Raw genomic sequence first — 16,580 nt, forward strand, 5'->3', positions numbered from 1 at the left:
CATTAACTTTAATATCTAACTTATTACTTTTATGGCTTATCAGTCAAATTTTATTTTTTATTTTTCACTGGTGTTGTATATACTTTTTAAAGTTTCAATCTCATTCTATGTCATATTACATATTAAAGTCATACCAAATCTACCACAGTACCAAATCAATGTATTTTTTTTTTTTTTCCAAATTAACATAATTAGCTCAATTTGATTCAAAATTTGAGCCTAATTTAACTAATGACTAGCCCTAATTCATACATGTAATCTCTTGGCTTCTAAATTTTTTAAAAATATTTTGAAAGTTGACTTCATGTTGTCAACCTCTTAAAATAAATATTATATGACAAGGTTTTTTTATTTTTATTTTTTGGCGTGTGTGAAATGAAGAGGCTAAATTTATCAAAGTCATATTTTCCCTTCACACATACAAATTAATAGGAACAAAAATATTATCTATTTCCTTCTCATAAAAAGAAAATCATATGATTTATTCCACCATTCCTCGTAAAAAAAAATCTCATTAATTTCATTCATAAAACATAATTTAAGATTCATGATATTTACCTTTTTCGCCAGAAAAAAATGTTATGTACTCCGACGATCTGCCGCCAAATGATAGTCTGCGTTTGGACACGAAGCCGATCATTGCCCACCAGCACCAGCTGTTTCCGTTCCACATTCAAATCACTGTGCGTCCAAAACCCCAACTTCTCTAAAACCCTAACCCTAGAAATGGTGGATCCGTCCAAACCCAAAAGACCCGTGTGCCCATCATGCTCTAGGCCTGGCCGTTTCTGCCTCTGCACTCGATTCAAGTCTCCGAAACTTGAAAACTCTGTATCCGTAACCATTCTGCAACACAGTCTGGAGAAAAAGCACCCTCTCAATTCTGCTAGAATTGCAAAATTAGGGCTTACGAATGTTTCTGTAGCACCTGTTACTGATGTTCTTTTTGAAGCCCAGTTCCTCGTTCACCTGCTCAACTCGGATTCAGATGTAGGTGGTTGTCAAAACGTTTCAGGAAGTTTAGAATTTGGTGAACGTAGGGAAAACCCAGAAGTAGAATCTGGTATAGAATCGAAAAATCATATTGTTGCGTTCAGTTTGCAAAGAGAGAATGCGGGTAATGATTTGGAGCACCCAGAAGAGAAAAACGATGAATTTGGGGATATTAATGGAGAATGTCGACTTGGTAATGATTGCAATGGTGAGGGAAATTCTCGAAATTGTGGAGCGGAGGCAGGTTTTGTGCAAAGTTTAGAATCTTCAACGAGTAATGATCTAGTTTTGGAGACAGATGATCTAACGAGTATAAAGCAAAGCGCATGCGCAAAGGCTGCTTGTGGGTTGGAGGTACCTCAGGATCACACGTTTAGGAACACTGACTTGGACATAGTCTCAGATCTTCCTACAGTAAATGAAGCAGTATCTAATTACAAAATGAAAGTCGGCACTGGGAATAGGCCTTTGCAGCTAGGTCTAGATCCAATTGGGGTAGTTCCAAGAGGCAATGAAGAGCCTTTCTTCACTTTGAGTATTGCTAAATATGGTGTCATTAGCTCTCTGACCCATCAATGGATGACAAAATGCCAATCTCAAGAACCAGATTTTAATCAAATTTTGAGCTCTTCAGCAGCGGTCGATGCTTTAGCAGAAGGGTTTGTTGTAAAGAAGTTGCAGAAGAGGCAGTTGAATAGGAGGACTATGGAATTTGAATGGTATGAAGAGTTTGAAGTTGCAGTTCCTCCAGGATCTATGCTTCTCTTTCCAAGTGAAAAATCAATTGGTGTTGAGGATATTGATTTTGATGTAAAAAACTTGATTGTTTTGGATGGGACATGGGCGAAGGCAAAGAGAATATATATTGAGAATCCTTGGTTGAAACTTCTGCCACACTTGAAGTTGGATTTAGGCAAGATGAGCATGTACAGTGAAGTGAGACTTCAGCCAAAGGCTGGATATTTGTCCACCATTGAGAGCATTGTGTATGCACTGAAGACGGTAGGGGACAATACTGAGGGGTTGGATGATCTTTTGGATGTTTTTGAGTCCATGGTTGTGGACCAGAGGCAATGCAGAGAGGAAAGTTTGAGCAAAGCCTGTGCTGCATGAGCGTACGTATCGCCATCTTCTACTCAAGTTCACAAAGTTACATTCACATTTTTGATAATTTGATCACAAATATATAGCTGTAGAATGTAAAGTTGAATGATTTATCGTGAGTAAAGATGATAAGTTTGAGCAAAGTCTCGTCTTTATGACCTTGTGAATCATCTTTTACTGAAGTCTACAAAGTCCATTTTTACAATTTTGACAATGTAAGTAGATGTTGTGCTGCAGAATGTAAATGAACTTGAATGAGACATCATGACCTCCAGTTGATGACTGCTTTTGTTGTTTTTGAAAAACACACTTGCAAAAGGCACTGCCAAAGGGCGATGATTGTGATTTGTGAGGTTCAATTTGGTTTTAGCTGCTTCAAACATGCATTTTTAACGTGTTCCATTGATTCTGTTTAAAAGGCGATTGAGGCAAAATAAGAATGCAGTCTGTTGCAGAAAATTTCTCTTGGCAATAGCTTGGTAGCTGATTGAAGCAGAATTGTCGTCCCTGCCAACTTTTGAAACAAATTTTGTCAAAGTTTTTGGAGATGTTTTTTAATTCCAGAACTCACACTTATCCATCTGTTTTTCTTTTGCAGACTGCTATTTGTCTGTCTTTTTTAAGTTCTGTATTGATCTCCAGGATCATACTTGATTTCATGCATAATGATGGCAATTACATGATGGAGTGACAATTGAGAATTTTCACAAAAGCAACGGAGCTCAGCCAAAAGGTCATCCTCGCTACAAGACTCCCCCCTTTGTGAGAGTAGGGGGAGTTCAGCCAAAGAAGAAACAAAAGACCCAGCTGAGCATTGCTTCATTGTGTTAAGCAAGGCTAAATACTCTTGCAGATCCTGTAAACAGTACAAGTAGATCCAGTGTAGTTTTTCTTGCATGAGAAGGTGCACTGTTGATCACAAATCCAAACTTACATGAACAGCAAGCATTCTTTAAATTGGGAAAAAAAATCCAAAAATTCTTGCTGAAGAACTTTCATGGTCCTCCAAAATGAAGGAAAACTTTCTTTATGCTTTCTCTCAAGTTCATCACTTTCCGTACAAAACATGGAATACCAAATTCAAGAATCAAAATTATCAAGAGACAAACTTCTTGCAGGAGAATGTTTGTGTTATAAAAGTTTAAATACTATGTTTCTATTTATGTTTGATCAATTAGGAGTCTGAATTGGGCCTCAGGTTTGAGTATCTTGGAAAGGAGTTGGAAACTCAAAACTTCACATCACCCAAAACGTGATCAACAGCTTCAATTGCCCCCGCCTCTCTTCTTTGGGCAAGTCTACCAGATGGTACAGGCTAGCGATTGCATGTTAGATTTGGTTGTTTTATCACAATAGGCACGGTTTTAGCATCAGAGAATTAAACCAGCACCATGTTGGTAGGCACTATATGCACATCTGGTTTTTGCCTCAATTTTGTATGCTTTTATATGGTAGAAAATTTATTATTTTCTAAACTTTTTTTGTGAAAGAATTTTTGTTAATTCTCATATTTAATTTAGCCTATATAAAAAATATAACGTGTTTGAACATCAATACCAGTTATACATCAATGCTTTCATTCTATATTTTAGTGATGGGTGTGTTACATTTAAATGCATTTTTGATAAACTAGTTGGGGACCAATTGTAGGATGTACAATGGCTTCTCATGTTGCTTATTGACATATGATCATAAATAAAGGGGAAAAGTGGAAAACACAATAATAATAATTAATACATGAAAATTTTGTGAAGAGTTTGTCAAATGTTCCAATTCAACATCTAGACATTGATATATAAATGTAAATCATAATTTTAAGTCCTACAACAATCATAATAATCTAGAACGCAAATGGATGACAAGAAATAGGGAAAAAAATGCACTCGCCATGCAAAACACAAACCAACCCCACCCTGTCCGCCCCGCCCCTGCAGGGGAAAAGTGGTATTCAAAATGCCATGTTAGCAGCACCCGAAGGAGGTGCCCATAAGTTGCATCAAGCTTGACCTTGTGCTAGCAAAAGTCACGAAAGAATTGCATTAGGTGTCATTTAAAAGATGAAATCAATAACCATTTTATATGATGATATTTCAGCAACATGCTCACACATTGAGAGAGAGAGAGAGAGAGAAAGAGAGATTTAGAAGAGTGATTAAGTGGCTACTCAAATGTGCTACTCAGAAATACATGTGAGCATTAATCTTACTGGCAGGAGAGTTCAATATGAAATCTGTTGAAAGGTCATTAACTATATTATTGTATTTACATCAGTTGCCTGCAGCTTACCATCATAAATGAGACCTTAATTTACAAGATGTCTGTGCGTGTGCAGAAAACGGGAAGAAAGTCTCTTCCCACGCAGCCATGGCAAGGACCAAAGAGGAGCATTTGCTAAGTCACCTCAATTCGTATCACACCCCAATTCAAGGAGAGGGCAAGAGAGCCAAAGATCAAAGATTTGTACACAGAGAGTTGAACTTCCATTGACACATACCAGAAGCCACTAAACCAACTGTGAAATAGCTTCCAATTTTACAGATGCTCTAGGAGACCTGTTCCAATGATCTTGTTTCGCTCCCCTAAGATGTGGTATATGAATGAAGAATTAGGAGTACTTTGACCGAAAAATTAGCCTCTAAATACCTAGAGGATACAAAGCTTAACCCGCTTAAGCAGTGCCAACCACTTAGCAGATGCATCCAATCAACTATGATTTTGCATTTGATAAAACCAAAAATAAATAGAATGCTTCTGATTTCATAGCTCACAAAAGACAAATAGGTTGGACAAATTTCCTGGTATGCACATGGACCAACCCACTTTTGGAGAACTTAATTCCTTGCACTTCCTTCCATGATCCAAGGCATTAACATTTACTGCTGTACTTTATACTGGCAGTTTGACTGTGAACTCAAAATTAGGTTCAGCATAAAATTGGCATTATGACTAAATCAAGAATAAAGTACCACTTCTGTGAGCCAGCAGGAACTGTGGATGGTAATGGAGATGTGTCCCGAGGGTCGGGTCGGCCGAACGTCTAACTGATGCACAGAAGCCGTGTCTGCAATCCGGACTTTACTCTGATCAGCGAGACCTAGGGGCGGAGGACGTTGATCCGTAGATTTGGTGCCGCACTAGGGGGTCCAAAGGGCTCGTTGGTGGCTGGAGTTCCTATGTAATCAAAAAAGAGAATAAAGTACCACTCGTGACTTGTTGAAAAACATTTGCCTCATTGCTACCACAAAAATAGTGATTCTACGCTCTGTTAGATGTTATATATGTCTTTTAGTATTATTATCATTGAGTGTGTTAGTATGTCAATTAGTGAGAGATAGTAAAGATATTATTGTCATTATAATGTATTTAAATTTGTATTATAAATAAAGGGAGAGACCTATCTTCATGTTAGGTAATTCATTTAAATCAAATCTTAACATGATATTAGAGAATGATCTATCTAGACCCTATTTCCCTCAACCGTCATTGGAAAACACTATTCCCACAACTGTTCTTCTCTAATCCACCTCCATCCCATACTAACTCACAAAACCAACCATATACCCATATTCAAACCCCCCGGACAACGCCCCCACGCGCAGGCCAAATGCTGGTAGGGCCAACCCCACATGCCAACACATGAGAGCAGTTTTGGCCACCTTTTTTTCCCCCTTCTGCCATGCTCTGATTCCTTCTTTAGACTTTAGACTATATTATCAAACTGTTAGGCCAATTTTTTGCTAAAAAACTCAACCCTTTTCAACCATGCACTCATGATATTCCATTAATTTCTATTCATGGTTTGCGAAGGCTTCCTTGTGAGTTTTTTGGAGTCGTGGCAGCGTTCGTAAGTTCAATTGTGAGGTTGTGGCAGTGCTACATCCGTCAATGAGTTGTTCACCTTGTCCGTGGTTGCATTGGTGTTTCACATGGTTTGTGATTGTTCCGATTATTGATGGTTCTTCTTGTTTGGTGTGGTTTCTGTTTGTGAGTGTTGTGGCACCGCTATATCCATCAGTGAGTTGTTCACCTTGTTTGTCGTTATATCAGTGCTTCACATAGTTTGTGATTGTCTCGATTAGCTTTGATTGTTCTTGTTTATGGTGTGATTGCTAATTTGTGAGTGTTGGGATGGAATCTATGAATCCCAAAAATTTGTTTCCTACATCGCTATTGCAAATAACAACTCAAAAGTCGGATGGAAAGAACCATGTTCAATGATCTAAAGCTGTTCGAATATATTTAGCAGGATTGGGGAAATTTTACCACTTGCTCCAATCTGAGTCTCCTAATGAGAAGAGAAAAGATGTGTGGGTTTTGGAAGATGCCTTGATTGTTTCCCTTTTATGGAATTCAATGGAGAGCCACAAATTGTATGGATGTGTATGCATCTAGATATGTGCAAGGAGATTTAGGATTATGTCAAACTTCTTTACTCCAGTACCATTACATATGTATGATTTATCCTAGGAATACTTGCAATTACAAGGAGGTAGGAGCATTGTAGATTATTTTGGAGAGATGAAGTGTATTCATGAGGAGCTTAACATCATGCAACCTATAGTTGCCGACGTTCATGAGATGCAGAAGCAAAGGGAGTAGATGATAGTTCTTTGTGTTCTAGCAAGCTTGAACCTGAAAATGAGGCAGTTCGGTCCCAGATACTTAGTAGTGCTGAGCTACCATCATTTGTTGATGTTTATTCTCATGTCCTTTGTGCTTCCTTTAGCACGCATTCTCTTGTTCTTGCATCTAGCTTTGAGAGGACAGCCTTTGCTACATAGAGTGATTCTAATTCTCTACCAAACAACTGCAAAAGTTATCGCAGTGGTTCAAGTACTCATAGTGATAGGGACAAACGAGGTAGAGGTACTCCTTGCAAGTGCACTCATTGTGGACAGAATAATCATGGTATTGAGCAGTGTTGGGATCTCCACGGCAGACCTTCACGTGTTGCCAATGTAGCTACCAGTTACTTCACACCTTTAGGGGCAGCCAATGCAGCCACCACCGACTCCTCACCTTTGGGGTTGAGTGGGGGGCAACGTACTATCTCTATGTCAGAGGAAGAGTATTCCAAATTCTAGCATTATCAAGCATCACAACAAGCTTCTCTTCCCATTGCATCTCTTGCCCAATTCGATAAGCACACAATATGTCTATCATCCAGTACTTCTCGTCCTAGTCCTTGGGTCATAGACTTTGCTACCACTAATTATATCACATGTATACCTAGTTTTTTCTTCGCTCTTCAATATTCTACAAATTTACTTTGTGTTACTCTTGCTGATGGATCCACTATTGCAGTTAAGGGAATTGGGACTGTAAATCCCACTTCTTCTATTTCTCTTCCTTCGGTTTTAGACATTCCCAAATTTTCTTTCAATCTTATGTCCATTAGCAAAATTACTAAACCCATGAATTGTTCAGTGACATTCTTCCCTAATTCTATGGTTATTCAGGATTCGAATATGAGGGAGACAATTGGCGGAGGGCGTGAGGCTAGTGGACTTTAGCACTTTGAGCCGCTATCTCCTTCCACCACCTGCTGCCACTCCAAATTCATTGTCACTTGGGTCATCCTTCATTGGAAAAGTTAAAATGTCTTGTTCCTAGTTCGAGTTTTGTGTGTAGTCTCAATTGTTAGTCTTATCAGTTGGGAAAGCACTATCGTGTTTCTTTTGCTTCTTGGGTCAATAAATCGGTCGCAAGCCCTTTTAGGCTTTTATGTTAGTTCATTCAGATGTATGGGGTCCCTGTAGGGTTGTGTCCAAGTTGGGTTTTCGATACTTTGTAACCTTTGTAGATGATTATTCAAGAATGACTCAATTATATTAAATAAAAGATCGTTTTGAGTTATTTCATGTATTTTGTGCCTTCTGTTTTGAAATAAAGACTCAATTTGATTTTTTAGTTCGAATACTTCGAAGGGACAATGCTAAAGAGTTTTTTAGTGCACAATTCACTACTTACACGACTCAATTTGGTATTATTCATCAATCATCCTATGCCCACACTTCTCAACAAAATGGAGTTGCCGAGCGAAAAAAAAATAGGCATCTTCTTGAAATACTAGCACTTTACTTTAATAAATGCATGTACCTAAAGTGTTTTGGAGTGATGCTTTACTTATTGCTTATTCTCTTATCAACAAAATGTCATATTTTGTTCTTAACGGTAAAATTCCCTACTCCATTAAAAGGGGCGTCCCAAGGCCATAAGGCTCCTCACTTCGCAAGGGTAAGGGGAGGGTCGTCACAGTGTACGCAGTCTTACCCCTACTTTTATGTAGAGAGGCTATTTCCTTGGACTCGAACCCATGACCAACTGGTCACAAAGGAGAAACCTTACCGTTGATCCAAGGCCCGCCCTCGAAATTCCCTACTCCATTCTCTTTCCTAATTCACCTTATATTTGGGTGTGTGTCATTTGTTCATCAACTAATTCCTGGGGTGGATAAGTTGGATCCTTATGCTATAAAATGTGTCTTTCTAGGCTACTCGTATGCTCAAAAAGGATATCATTATTATAATCATGAGCTACATCACTACTTTGTTTTTGTCAATATAACCTTCTTTGAGTCTACACCCAGTCATTGAGAGCTTCTGAGCACAATGAGTCTCTTCCTTTGCCTAATCTTCCAGATTCTACGTTGTTGTCCTTGCCCAACCAACCATCTGATTCTCCATGTAATTTGAGTCCTTTTCATCGCCTAGATCATCCTGATTTGCAAGTGTATTCATGACAGTAGCTCCAAGGAAGAGAGTCCCCTCTAGCTTCCACTACCACGTATTTGGTTTCCTCATCTGATGATCATACTTCTCATGATTTTTTATCCTCTTATTGCTGTTCGAAAAGGTAAGGACACATGTACTCAACACTCCATTTTCAACTATGTTTCTTATGACTCCTTATCACCCTCATATTATTGTTTTGTCACTGCTCTATCATCTACTACCCTTCCTAAATTTGTTTCGAAAGCCTTAGCCCATTTAGGATTGAGGGATGCTATGGTTGACTGGATGAATGCTTTACATGACAACGGTACTTGGGACTTGGTACCTCTTCCTCCTGACAAGTCTGTGGTTGGTTGTCGTTGGGTTTACACTGTGAAATTTAACTCTGATTGTATTGTGGCTCATCTAAAGGCTCATCTTGTTGTGAAGGGATACACTCAGGTGTATGGTCTGGATTATTCTGATACTTTTTCTCTAGTTGCCAAACTTACATCAGTATGTTTGTTCATCTCCTTGGCTACTACTTGTTTCTAGCCTTTGCATCGGTTAGATGTAAAAAATATCTTTTTGCATGGTGACCTTGAGGAGGAGGTTTAATATTGTTATTACAGGTGATGATGATAAAGGTATTCAAAGTCTCAAACTTTTTCTATAGATTAAATTTGATACCAAAGATTTGGGACCATAGAAGTACTTTTTGGGTATAAAAGTATCGAGATCTCGTATCGGAATTGTTGTGTTACAAAGGAAGTATGTTCTTGATCTGTTAGATGAAACTAGCTTGTTGGGATTTAAACCAATTGATACACTCATGGATCCTAACAGCAAGTTTATGCTGGATATGGGTGATTTGCTACCTAATCCTGGACAATACCAGAGACTTGTTGGAAAGTTGAATTATCTCACAGTTACTCAGTCAAATATATCTTTTGCAACAAGTATTGTGAGTCAATTTCTAGATTCTTTGAGGATAAATCATTTGGACGCAATAATTCGCATCTTGAGATATCTCAAAGGTGCACCTGGGAGAATTCATTTATATCGTGATCATGATCACACTTATATCCATAGTTATATAGATGCAAATTGGGCTGGAATGCTGGATCGCCTTTCGATCGGAGATCCACCACCGGATACTGTATCTTGGTTGGTGGTAATTTGATTTCTTGGAAAAGTAAGAAACAAATTGTGGTGGCAAGGTCAAGTACTGAATCAAAATATAAAGCTATGGTTCACACTACCTATGAACTTGTCTAGTTGAAGAACATGTTGGAAGAATTGAATTTTCCGCATTCTCGGCCTATGAAGTTGATGTGTGATAATCAAGTTGCTCTCCATATTGCCTCCAACCCGGTCTTTCATGAGCGGACAAAGCACATTGAAGTTGATTACCACTTTTTTCGAGAGAAACTTGTGCAAAAGTTTATTACAACTGCTTATGTGAAGTCAGACATGCAACTTGCTGATTTGTTTATCAAAGCGTTGGGGGGTGCTCATGTTAGATTCATTTATAACAAGTTAGGACCTTATAACATTTATGCTCCAGTTTAAGGGGGAGTTTTAGAGGTTATGTATGTCTTTTACTATTATTATTATTGAGTGTGTTAGTATGTTAATTAGTTAAAGAGTTAGTAGGGTATTACTGTCATTAGAGTGTATTTAAATTTGCATTATAAATAGAGGGAGAGACCTATCTTCAAGTCAAGTCATTCATTTTTAATCAAATCTTAATACCAATCAACAAACAAGATCAAACAAGCACAAGCTATACCAATTATTTCTATGACTACCGTTGACTAAATTCTCCGTATCCTATTTAAAAATTAAAACGTTAGCTTGTCCACCAAAAGAAATGATTCTCAACCCAAATCACCTGCACTCCTTTTGATTGATGGGAAGAATGTACGACTTTAGCATAAGCCTAAAATTTAAATCTCATATATATAAAATTACAGGAACCATTTTCTTGCAACCAAGCAAATGCACAAAAGAGAAAGAAAACTACAAAGCTAATATAAACATTAATTTCAGAATTTTGTGTTTATTTCCTTCATTTTATATGTAAGCCATCTGATAGAGCAATAAAATGTTAAAAAAGAAGAACTTGAAAGACAATAATCAATTTTCCTTCATCTTTATTTTCTATGCAACCAAAGAAACAAGATTACACATAAACATAAAATCTGTAATTGCAAAGAGAAACTTACATCAGAGCTTTAAAGAAAATTCAAAATAAAAATTAAAATCAGCCGACAAAATGAAACATTCAAAACATTTAATTCATATATTCTCTCAATGTTTTGAAACTCAAAGAAAGAATATATATATATAGACTAAATAAGAAAGATTTATTGCGTAGCAGAACAGCTCACCTCCATGCCTTGAGAGAAGGAATGGAGTCACTTGCTCCAGATGAGCCGTAGAACAGAAAATCTTATGCTAGCTATAGAAGTGCCACAACACCACTTTCTGAGATCCAGTACCCCTTATCGCTGCTGATGTTTGCAACTCCAGTTGATTCTGATCCCTTGCTATTGCTGACATCACCACCACAGCATTCCAAGCTCAAAAAACCTAATGCATCTGAAAACGCCTACATAGATCCTCCATCCTTTGTTGATGTAATTTGCTGGCTTCCATCCAAAATTCGATGCAATCCCAGGATTCATTTGTTTTGATTTAAAATCCATTTCATGATTTCATCTAGAAATTAAATTGGACTCAAATCAAACTTTGTATTGAGAGAAAGATTCAGTCGGGACACGGGAGTGTAAATCTGGAAAGGACACCTCAGAATCATCTAATGACACAAAAGTTAACCTGGGTATATGGAAAATTTGTGGAACTATAGAGAGGTATTTACATCCAGTTAAAAAAATGTAAAACAACTCGATTTATACGTGCTTTATATGTAGTATAGATTTGATGGCATACAGATTCAAATGTAAATTGAAGAAGAATGTACACAAGAAGAGATAAAACACCATATATTGGTATCTGACTGAAAATTTGAAAGGATTCAAGAGTTAGTAACTCTTGACGCGGCGACATCTACACCAAAAGGCAGTCCCCCCACTTCTGCCTCGAGCAACAGCTATTTCTTCATCAACATAAAACCAGATAAAGAATGGATTATTGGTGCTTGGTTCACTATTTCCTTTTTGGCCAAGACTGACCTCTAGAGGTTTAAAGGGTCCAACTTTAATCCGAATGCACTCAAAAATGAATGCTAGTACTCTCTTCTTCCAAGAGAACCTGCCTTCAAATGTTAAGCTTCCAATTGGCCCAAGATACACTCCATTCTCTATCCTCTTTGCCTAAGAAACAAAGCCAAGTCTGTAAATACCTTCCATTGAAAAAACCACGGTTCAAAAAAAAAAAAAAACGACTCTTGCTTTTAATGCCAAAAGGCCATTCAAAATTCCTTAATAAGTTCGAAATAGAAAGCGCAAGCAAGTACAATCAGCAACAATGTAACAAAATATAAACTCGCAAACAATAACAAGACAGAATGAATTGAAAACAAAAAGGGATAGAAGAAGGGGCAAAATCCCTTTTATTATTTTTTTTTTTTTAAATCAGACAGATTCACAAGTCATTAAACAAGTGAATAGCTTCAAAGCCACAGAATCAAAACTTGCTAAAAGAATACCAAAAATAATGTGTTCCAATTGCCTTTGAACAAAATTGAAGTGAATAGCTTCAAAGCCCACAGAATCAGAACTCGTTAAAAGAATAGCAAAAATACTGTGTCCTGAATTGCCTTGGAACAGAATTCAGAAAAGTGAGTGTTAATTTGTGCTCAGAACAAAAAGGCAGCCACCCTGCCGGAATTTTTTCTCTTCTGGGGAGAGATGGGGTTTACCAGATGTTGGGGATAAAATCCCACCTTCTCTGGTTTTTTGGGGGAGCTACCCCCCACCGTGTATGGAACTGCCAAATTTAGAGCAGAAGGATTAAAAATGTGCTTGAAACTATACTAACCCTGCATTTGGGAGCTTGAATTTCAATTCTTGAATTTGAATTTGTGTGGATTTGGACAAAATACAATACAGAATTGTATTGAGTTTCATCCAAATCAACACAAATCCAAATCCAGGCTGGAAATCCATGCTTCCAAACACTAGAATAAGTCCCAAAACTCCCAAATATACTCTAATGCAGACCATCATATTTATCAGAATGCTCACAGCGGCATCGAATCTCTGAACAGCCGTAAGAGGGAAGTAGCTACCACCATTCAATTGTTTCTGCTTACACATAAAGACAAAGCATAAATAAGCATTCATCAGAGAGCAAGGAAATAAAGAGTAACAAACATAAAAAGAAGAACATGACCCAGAATTTGTTTATACCGTAGCAGTGAAAATAAGCATCCAGGTTCTCCCAGGGGACTCCGAACCCCCAAGTGTTTCGAGAAACCCTGACGAATCAAGTTTGGCTTTCTCAATCACGGACAGAGCAGAGACAACCTTCTCGGCCGCAACCCGCCTCGTCTTTGCAGCATTCTTCAGAACTTCCACACTCTCCTCAACGTCCTATACCACAAGATCAACTCGACTATCTCAAATTAACCCAGAAAACTGTACCCAATTTAACATGAAGAACATACTTTTTTTCCCCCGAGAAAGTGAGAAAAGCGTACTCTGTTGTGTCGTTCTTCCTGGACAACGAGAGGGTTAGTAGAATTCTGCTCTTTTTCATCGAGGGTAGCTCTGGCCTTCGCTCTGTAGAATCCGAGAAGGTGGGATTCTGCCGTTTTCAAAAACTGGGTATATGTGATTTTGGTGTGAAGAGGAGTTCGGAGACGGAGGGTCGAGGGTTTGAGGAAGGCGGGAGATGAATTAGGGATAACCCAGCCGCAGGGACAGGATAAAGAAAAGGAGGATGCTGTTGAAGAAGACCCCATTGCAGCTATATGCTTAATGCTTCCTTACCTTCTGCAGTTGATTCTCTCTTCCGCTGGGCCTTGAAAGTTGAAACACTCACAATTGGAGTTTTTTTCGATTTTAATATTATTTTAATAAAAATAATTTGGATGGAACTTTTTTTTTTCGAGTTTTTTCCCGTTTTATTATAAAAAAGAAATAAAATATAAAATAACACTCTGAATGGGAAAAATTTTCCCAAAATAATGCTCACGTAATATCGCAGCTTCATGCTGCGAGATTTAAACTGATGGTCACTCTGCTTTCGACTCGTGGCAAAGAGAGAAACAGGAGGCAGGTCACACGTGGCGACGCTTGAAGAAATCTCGCAGCTCCAAGCTGCGAGATTTAATGAGGCATCGAACTGAAACGTGACGCGTGGTTACGAGATTTAATGAGGCATCGAACTGGAACGTGACGTGTGGCGGAAATCTCGCAGGACTAAGCTGCAAGATTTGTGCCTCAAATCCATCCGCGTGGTGACATGTGGTAAATCTCGTTGGATCGTCCTGCGAGATTTGCTTCGTTTGCTCAAATCCTTCCTGAGCTCTCTCAGAAGACAATATCGCAGAGGAGAAAAGTTGCAGACCGTTCGAGCTGAGCTTGCAGAGGACCGTTGGCAGGTTACCGTTCGAGGTGGCAGGTGACCGTTCGGGCGAAGGCGAGGCGAGGCTATTTAAGGGCCGAAGATGGGGTATGTTATTTATTATTTAGAAAAAAATATGAATATATTATTTAACTTACTGAGATTTATTTTATGTTTTGAGTTGGTTTCGTATCATATTTGCATTCCGACTATTTGGGTTCGTTGCTGCATCTAGAGGAAGGTTAGTTTTTTTAATTAATAATTTCATTAACGTTTGTATCTCTATTAATATGTGTATATACTCCGCATAATGATTTGTAGAATTTGGTATTGCTGTACACTTAGGGCCTGTTTAGTTCTTGAAAATAATTTTTTTTTCCATTTCCAGGTTTATTATTACTATCTTTAGAAATTGAATATTTAATTTCAATTGTGTCACTTGAGTAGTTTTGAATATTTCAGTTTAAAAAATTTATTTATTATTTGCTTAATTGATATTATTTAAGATTCTATGTTTCATAATAAAAAATCGAACCGCAACATCAAATCAAACCAAATTGAAAAATTGGTTAACCATTTCTTTGGTTCAATTTTGGTCACAAAATTTTAATTTTTTTCATTTATCAGTTTAGTTTTTATTTGGCCCATTCAATAATCACAATTAATCAAACCAAACCGATATACTGTAAATATATATATAATGCATATTATGTATAATATCATGTAAATTTTTAATAATTTAATCTTGAATATTTTAAATTAAAAAAAGTATATTGATCTAATATTTATGCTTCAAATTTTATCTTCAATATTTGAAATTTACATGTTCATTAATATCAAAGAAAAAATACTGTTTAGGACTTTTGTTTGTTTGTATTTTTTGTGTTGTTTGTGGGTCTTAACTCACTTTGATAAGGTTCTTTAATTACAAAACCATTATTAGATGAATTGATCTATAATTTACACTATCTATTATTTGGGTGTACTAGTTATGCGCGTCTCCTTGATCATCAAGTATAAATTGAGACAAAGAGTTAGGATATTTTAACACGTAATAGATATTTACATTATCAAAATGACTTAATTGAGATACCTTTGGCTGTCGCACCAACTAAATTGTTATAAAATTGTGGATGTAGAAAAAGTTAATCTTTTATCAATATTTATTATTTATTAGAGTCACATGAAAGAAAATGAAAAAAAATAAAAATTGTTGTTATTTTTAGACTTCTTACATGAGGAGTGACAGCGGTAGCCACCTAAAAAGGATAAATTAGTAGGTAGACTTCTACCTCATAAGCTATGGGTTAAATCAATTAGAATTAAACAACACATACATACAAGTACTACATAAGCTGTTTTTTACACTTAATTATTAATTTTTTGAAAACCCTTCTTAAAATTTTTCAAATCGAAAAAGAAATTTATTCTTTTGACATGCATATATGCAAATAAAAGGGCTATATATTTCAAGATTATCATACATTATGTTGAAATATAAAAGGATTGGTTACATTAAATAAGACAATTCGCTTAAATGAAGTTACTTAAATTTTAAATATCAATACAGCACCACGAGCTCATAATATCAAACACTAAAAATTACATACACAAAAAAATATTTCACCAAATTAATCAATGAAAACACGGGACGTGTACATAACATTCCTTATGTAACGACTTACTCCTTTTTCACATATTTTTTTTTATATATAAATAAATTATCATCACATCATACATTCCAGCTCAGCAGGTCACAATCCACCTGGGCCCGTGGGCACCAGGGATATAACAAAACATACAGCAGAAGCCTATGCAGCAGAAAGTATAAAATCATATACATCTCATCATAATGTGCATAACACATACCAGAGTCACTACAATTACTATCTCACAGTATATACATCTCAAAAATGAAATCTAGGGACAATCCCCACAAAACCTAACTGTCCCTACCAAAAACTTACCCTTCCAAAGAGGGCAAACAACTGATCTAGATCAGCGGGGCTTTTCCCGCTCTCCTATTAGGGGCTCCTGAAAAGTTAAAAAGATTTAGGGGTGAGACACCTCTCAGTAAGGGAAATAAACTAATACCAGTGTGTGGCAACATGAGTATTCTGTGTTCTACATATATCATACATGACATATTCAATACTGTTTATCAAATCTGGGAAAACATATGCATATCAAAACGTGACAGAACATACTACATTTTCATAAACATTTCTCATCTCA

At 37.0% G+C, this 16,580-nt stretch overlaps 2 protein-coding genes across 4 annotated transcripts; one reads left to right on the plus strand and one right to left on the minus strand.

Annotated features, from left to right (window-relative positions):
- The first annotated feature begins 449 nt into the window (after positions 1 to 449).
- On the plus strand, positions 450 to 3,134 carry LOC131163181 (uncharacterized). 2 transcript variants are annotated; one of them, XM_058119884.1, is made up of 2 exons: positions 450 to 2,108; positions 2,696 to 3,134. In XM_058119884.1, the coding sequence occupies exon 1, from the start codon at positions 577 to 579 to the stop codon at positions 2,104 to 2,106; it is 1,530 nt and encodes a 509-aa protein (XP_057975867.1). In that variant the 5' UTR covers positions 450 to 576; the 3' UTR covers positions 2,107 to 2,108; positions 2,696 to 3,134. The 2 variants fall into 2 exon arrangements, with proteins under 2 accessions (XP_057975867.1, XP_057975866.1); XM_058119883.1 differs by having other exon boundaries at positions 471 to 2,108; positions 2,740 to 3,134.
- Positions 3,135 to 11,700: 8,566 nt separating this feature from the next.
- On the minus strand, positions 11,701 to 13,832 carry LOC131163207 (uncharacterized). Of its 2 annotated transcripts, none has more exons than XM_058119886.1 (4): positions 13,477 to 13,832; positions 13,187 to 13,369; positions 13,022 to 13,081; positions 11,701 to 12,148 (listed from the first exon to the last, which is right to left on the minus strand). In XM_058119886.1, exons 1-4 carry the CDS (start codon positions 13,738 to 13,740, stop codon positions 11,858 to 11,860), a joined length of 798 nt encoding a protein of 265 aa, XP_057975869.1. In that variant the 5' UTR covers positions 13,741 to 13,832; the 3' UTR covers positions 11,701 to 11,857. The 2 variants fall into 2 exon arrangements, with proteins under 2 accessions (XP_057975869.1, XP_057975868.1); XM_058119885.1 differs by having other exon boundaries at positions 12,998 to 13,081; positions 13,477 to 13,824.
- Positions 13,833 to 16,580: the final 2,748 nt, after the last annotated feature.

Source organism: Malania oleifera, chromosome 1 (assembly GCF_029873635.1).
Source record: "Malania oleifera isolate guangnan ecotype guangnan chromosome 1, ASM2987363v1, whole genome shotgun sequence".
Lineage (NCBI taxonomy): Eukaryota > Viridiplantae > Streptophyta > Magnoliopsida > Santalales > Ximeniaceae > Malania > Malania oleifera.

What these genes read in the sequence shown, in the direction of transcription:
- LOC131163181 (XM_058119884.1), top strand. Translation starts at nt 577, where the DNA reads ATGTTATGTACTCCGACGATCTGCCGCCAAATGATAGTCTGCGTTTGG.
- LOC131163207 (XM_058119885.1), bottom strand. Translation starts at nt 13,740, where the DNA reads ATGGGGTCTTCTTCAACAGCATCCTCCTTTTCTTTATCCTGTCCCTGC. An exon ending in AGGAAGAACGACACAACAGA is followed by an intron (nt 13,370 to 13,476) that starts GTACGCTTTTCT and finishes CTTGTGGTATAG; the next exon opens with GACGTTGAGGAGAGTGTGGA. An exon ending in TGCTTATTTTCACTGCTACG is followed by an intron (nt 13,082 to 13,186) that starts GTATAAACAAAT and finishes ATGTGTAAGCAG; the next exon opens with AAACAATTGAATGGTGGTAG.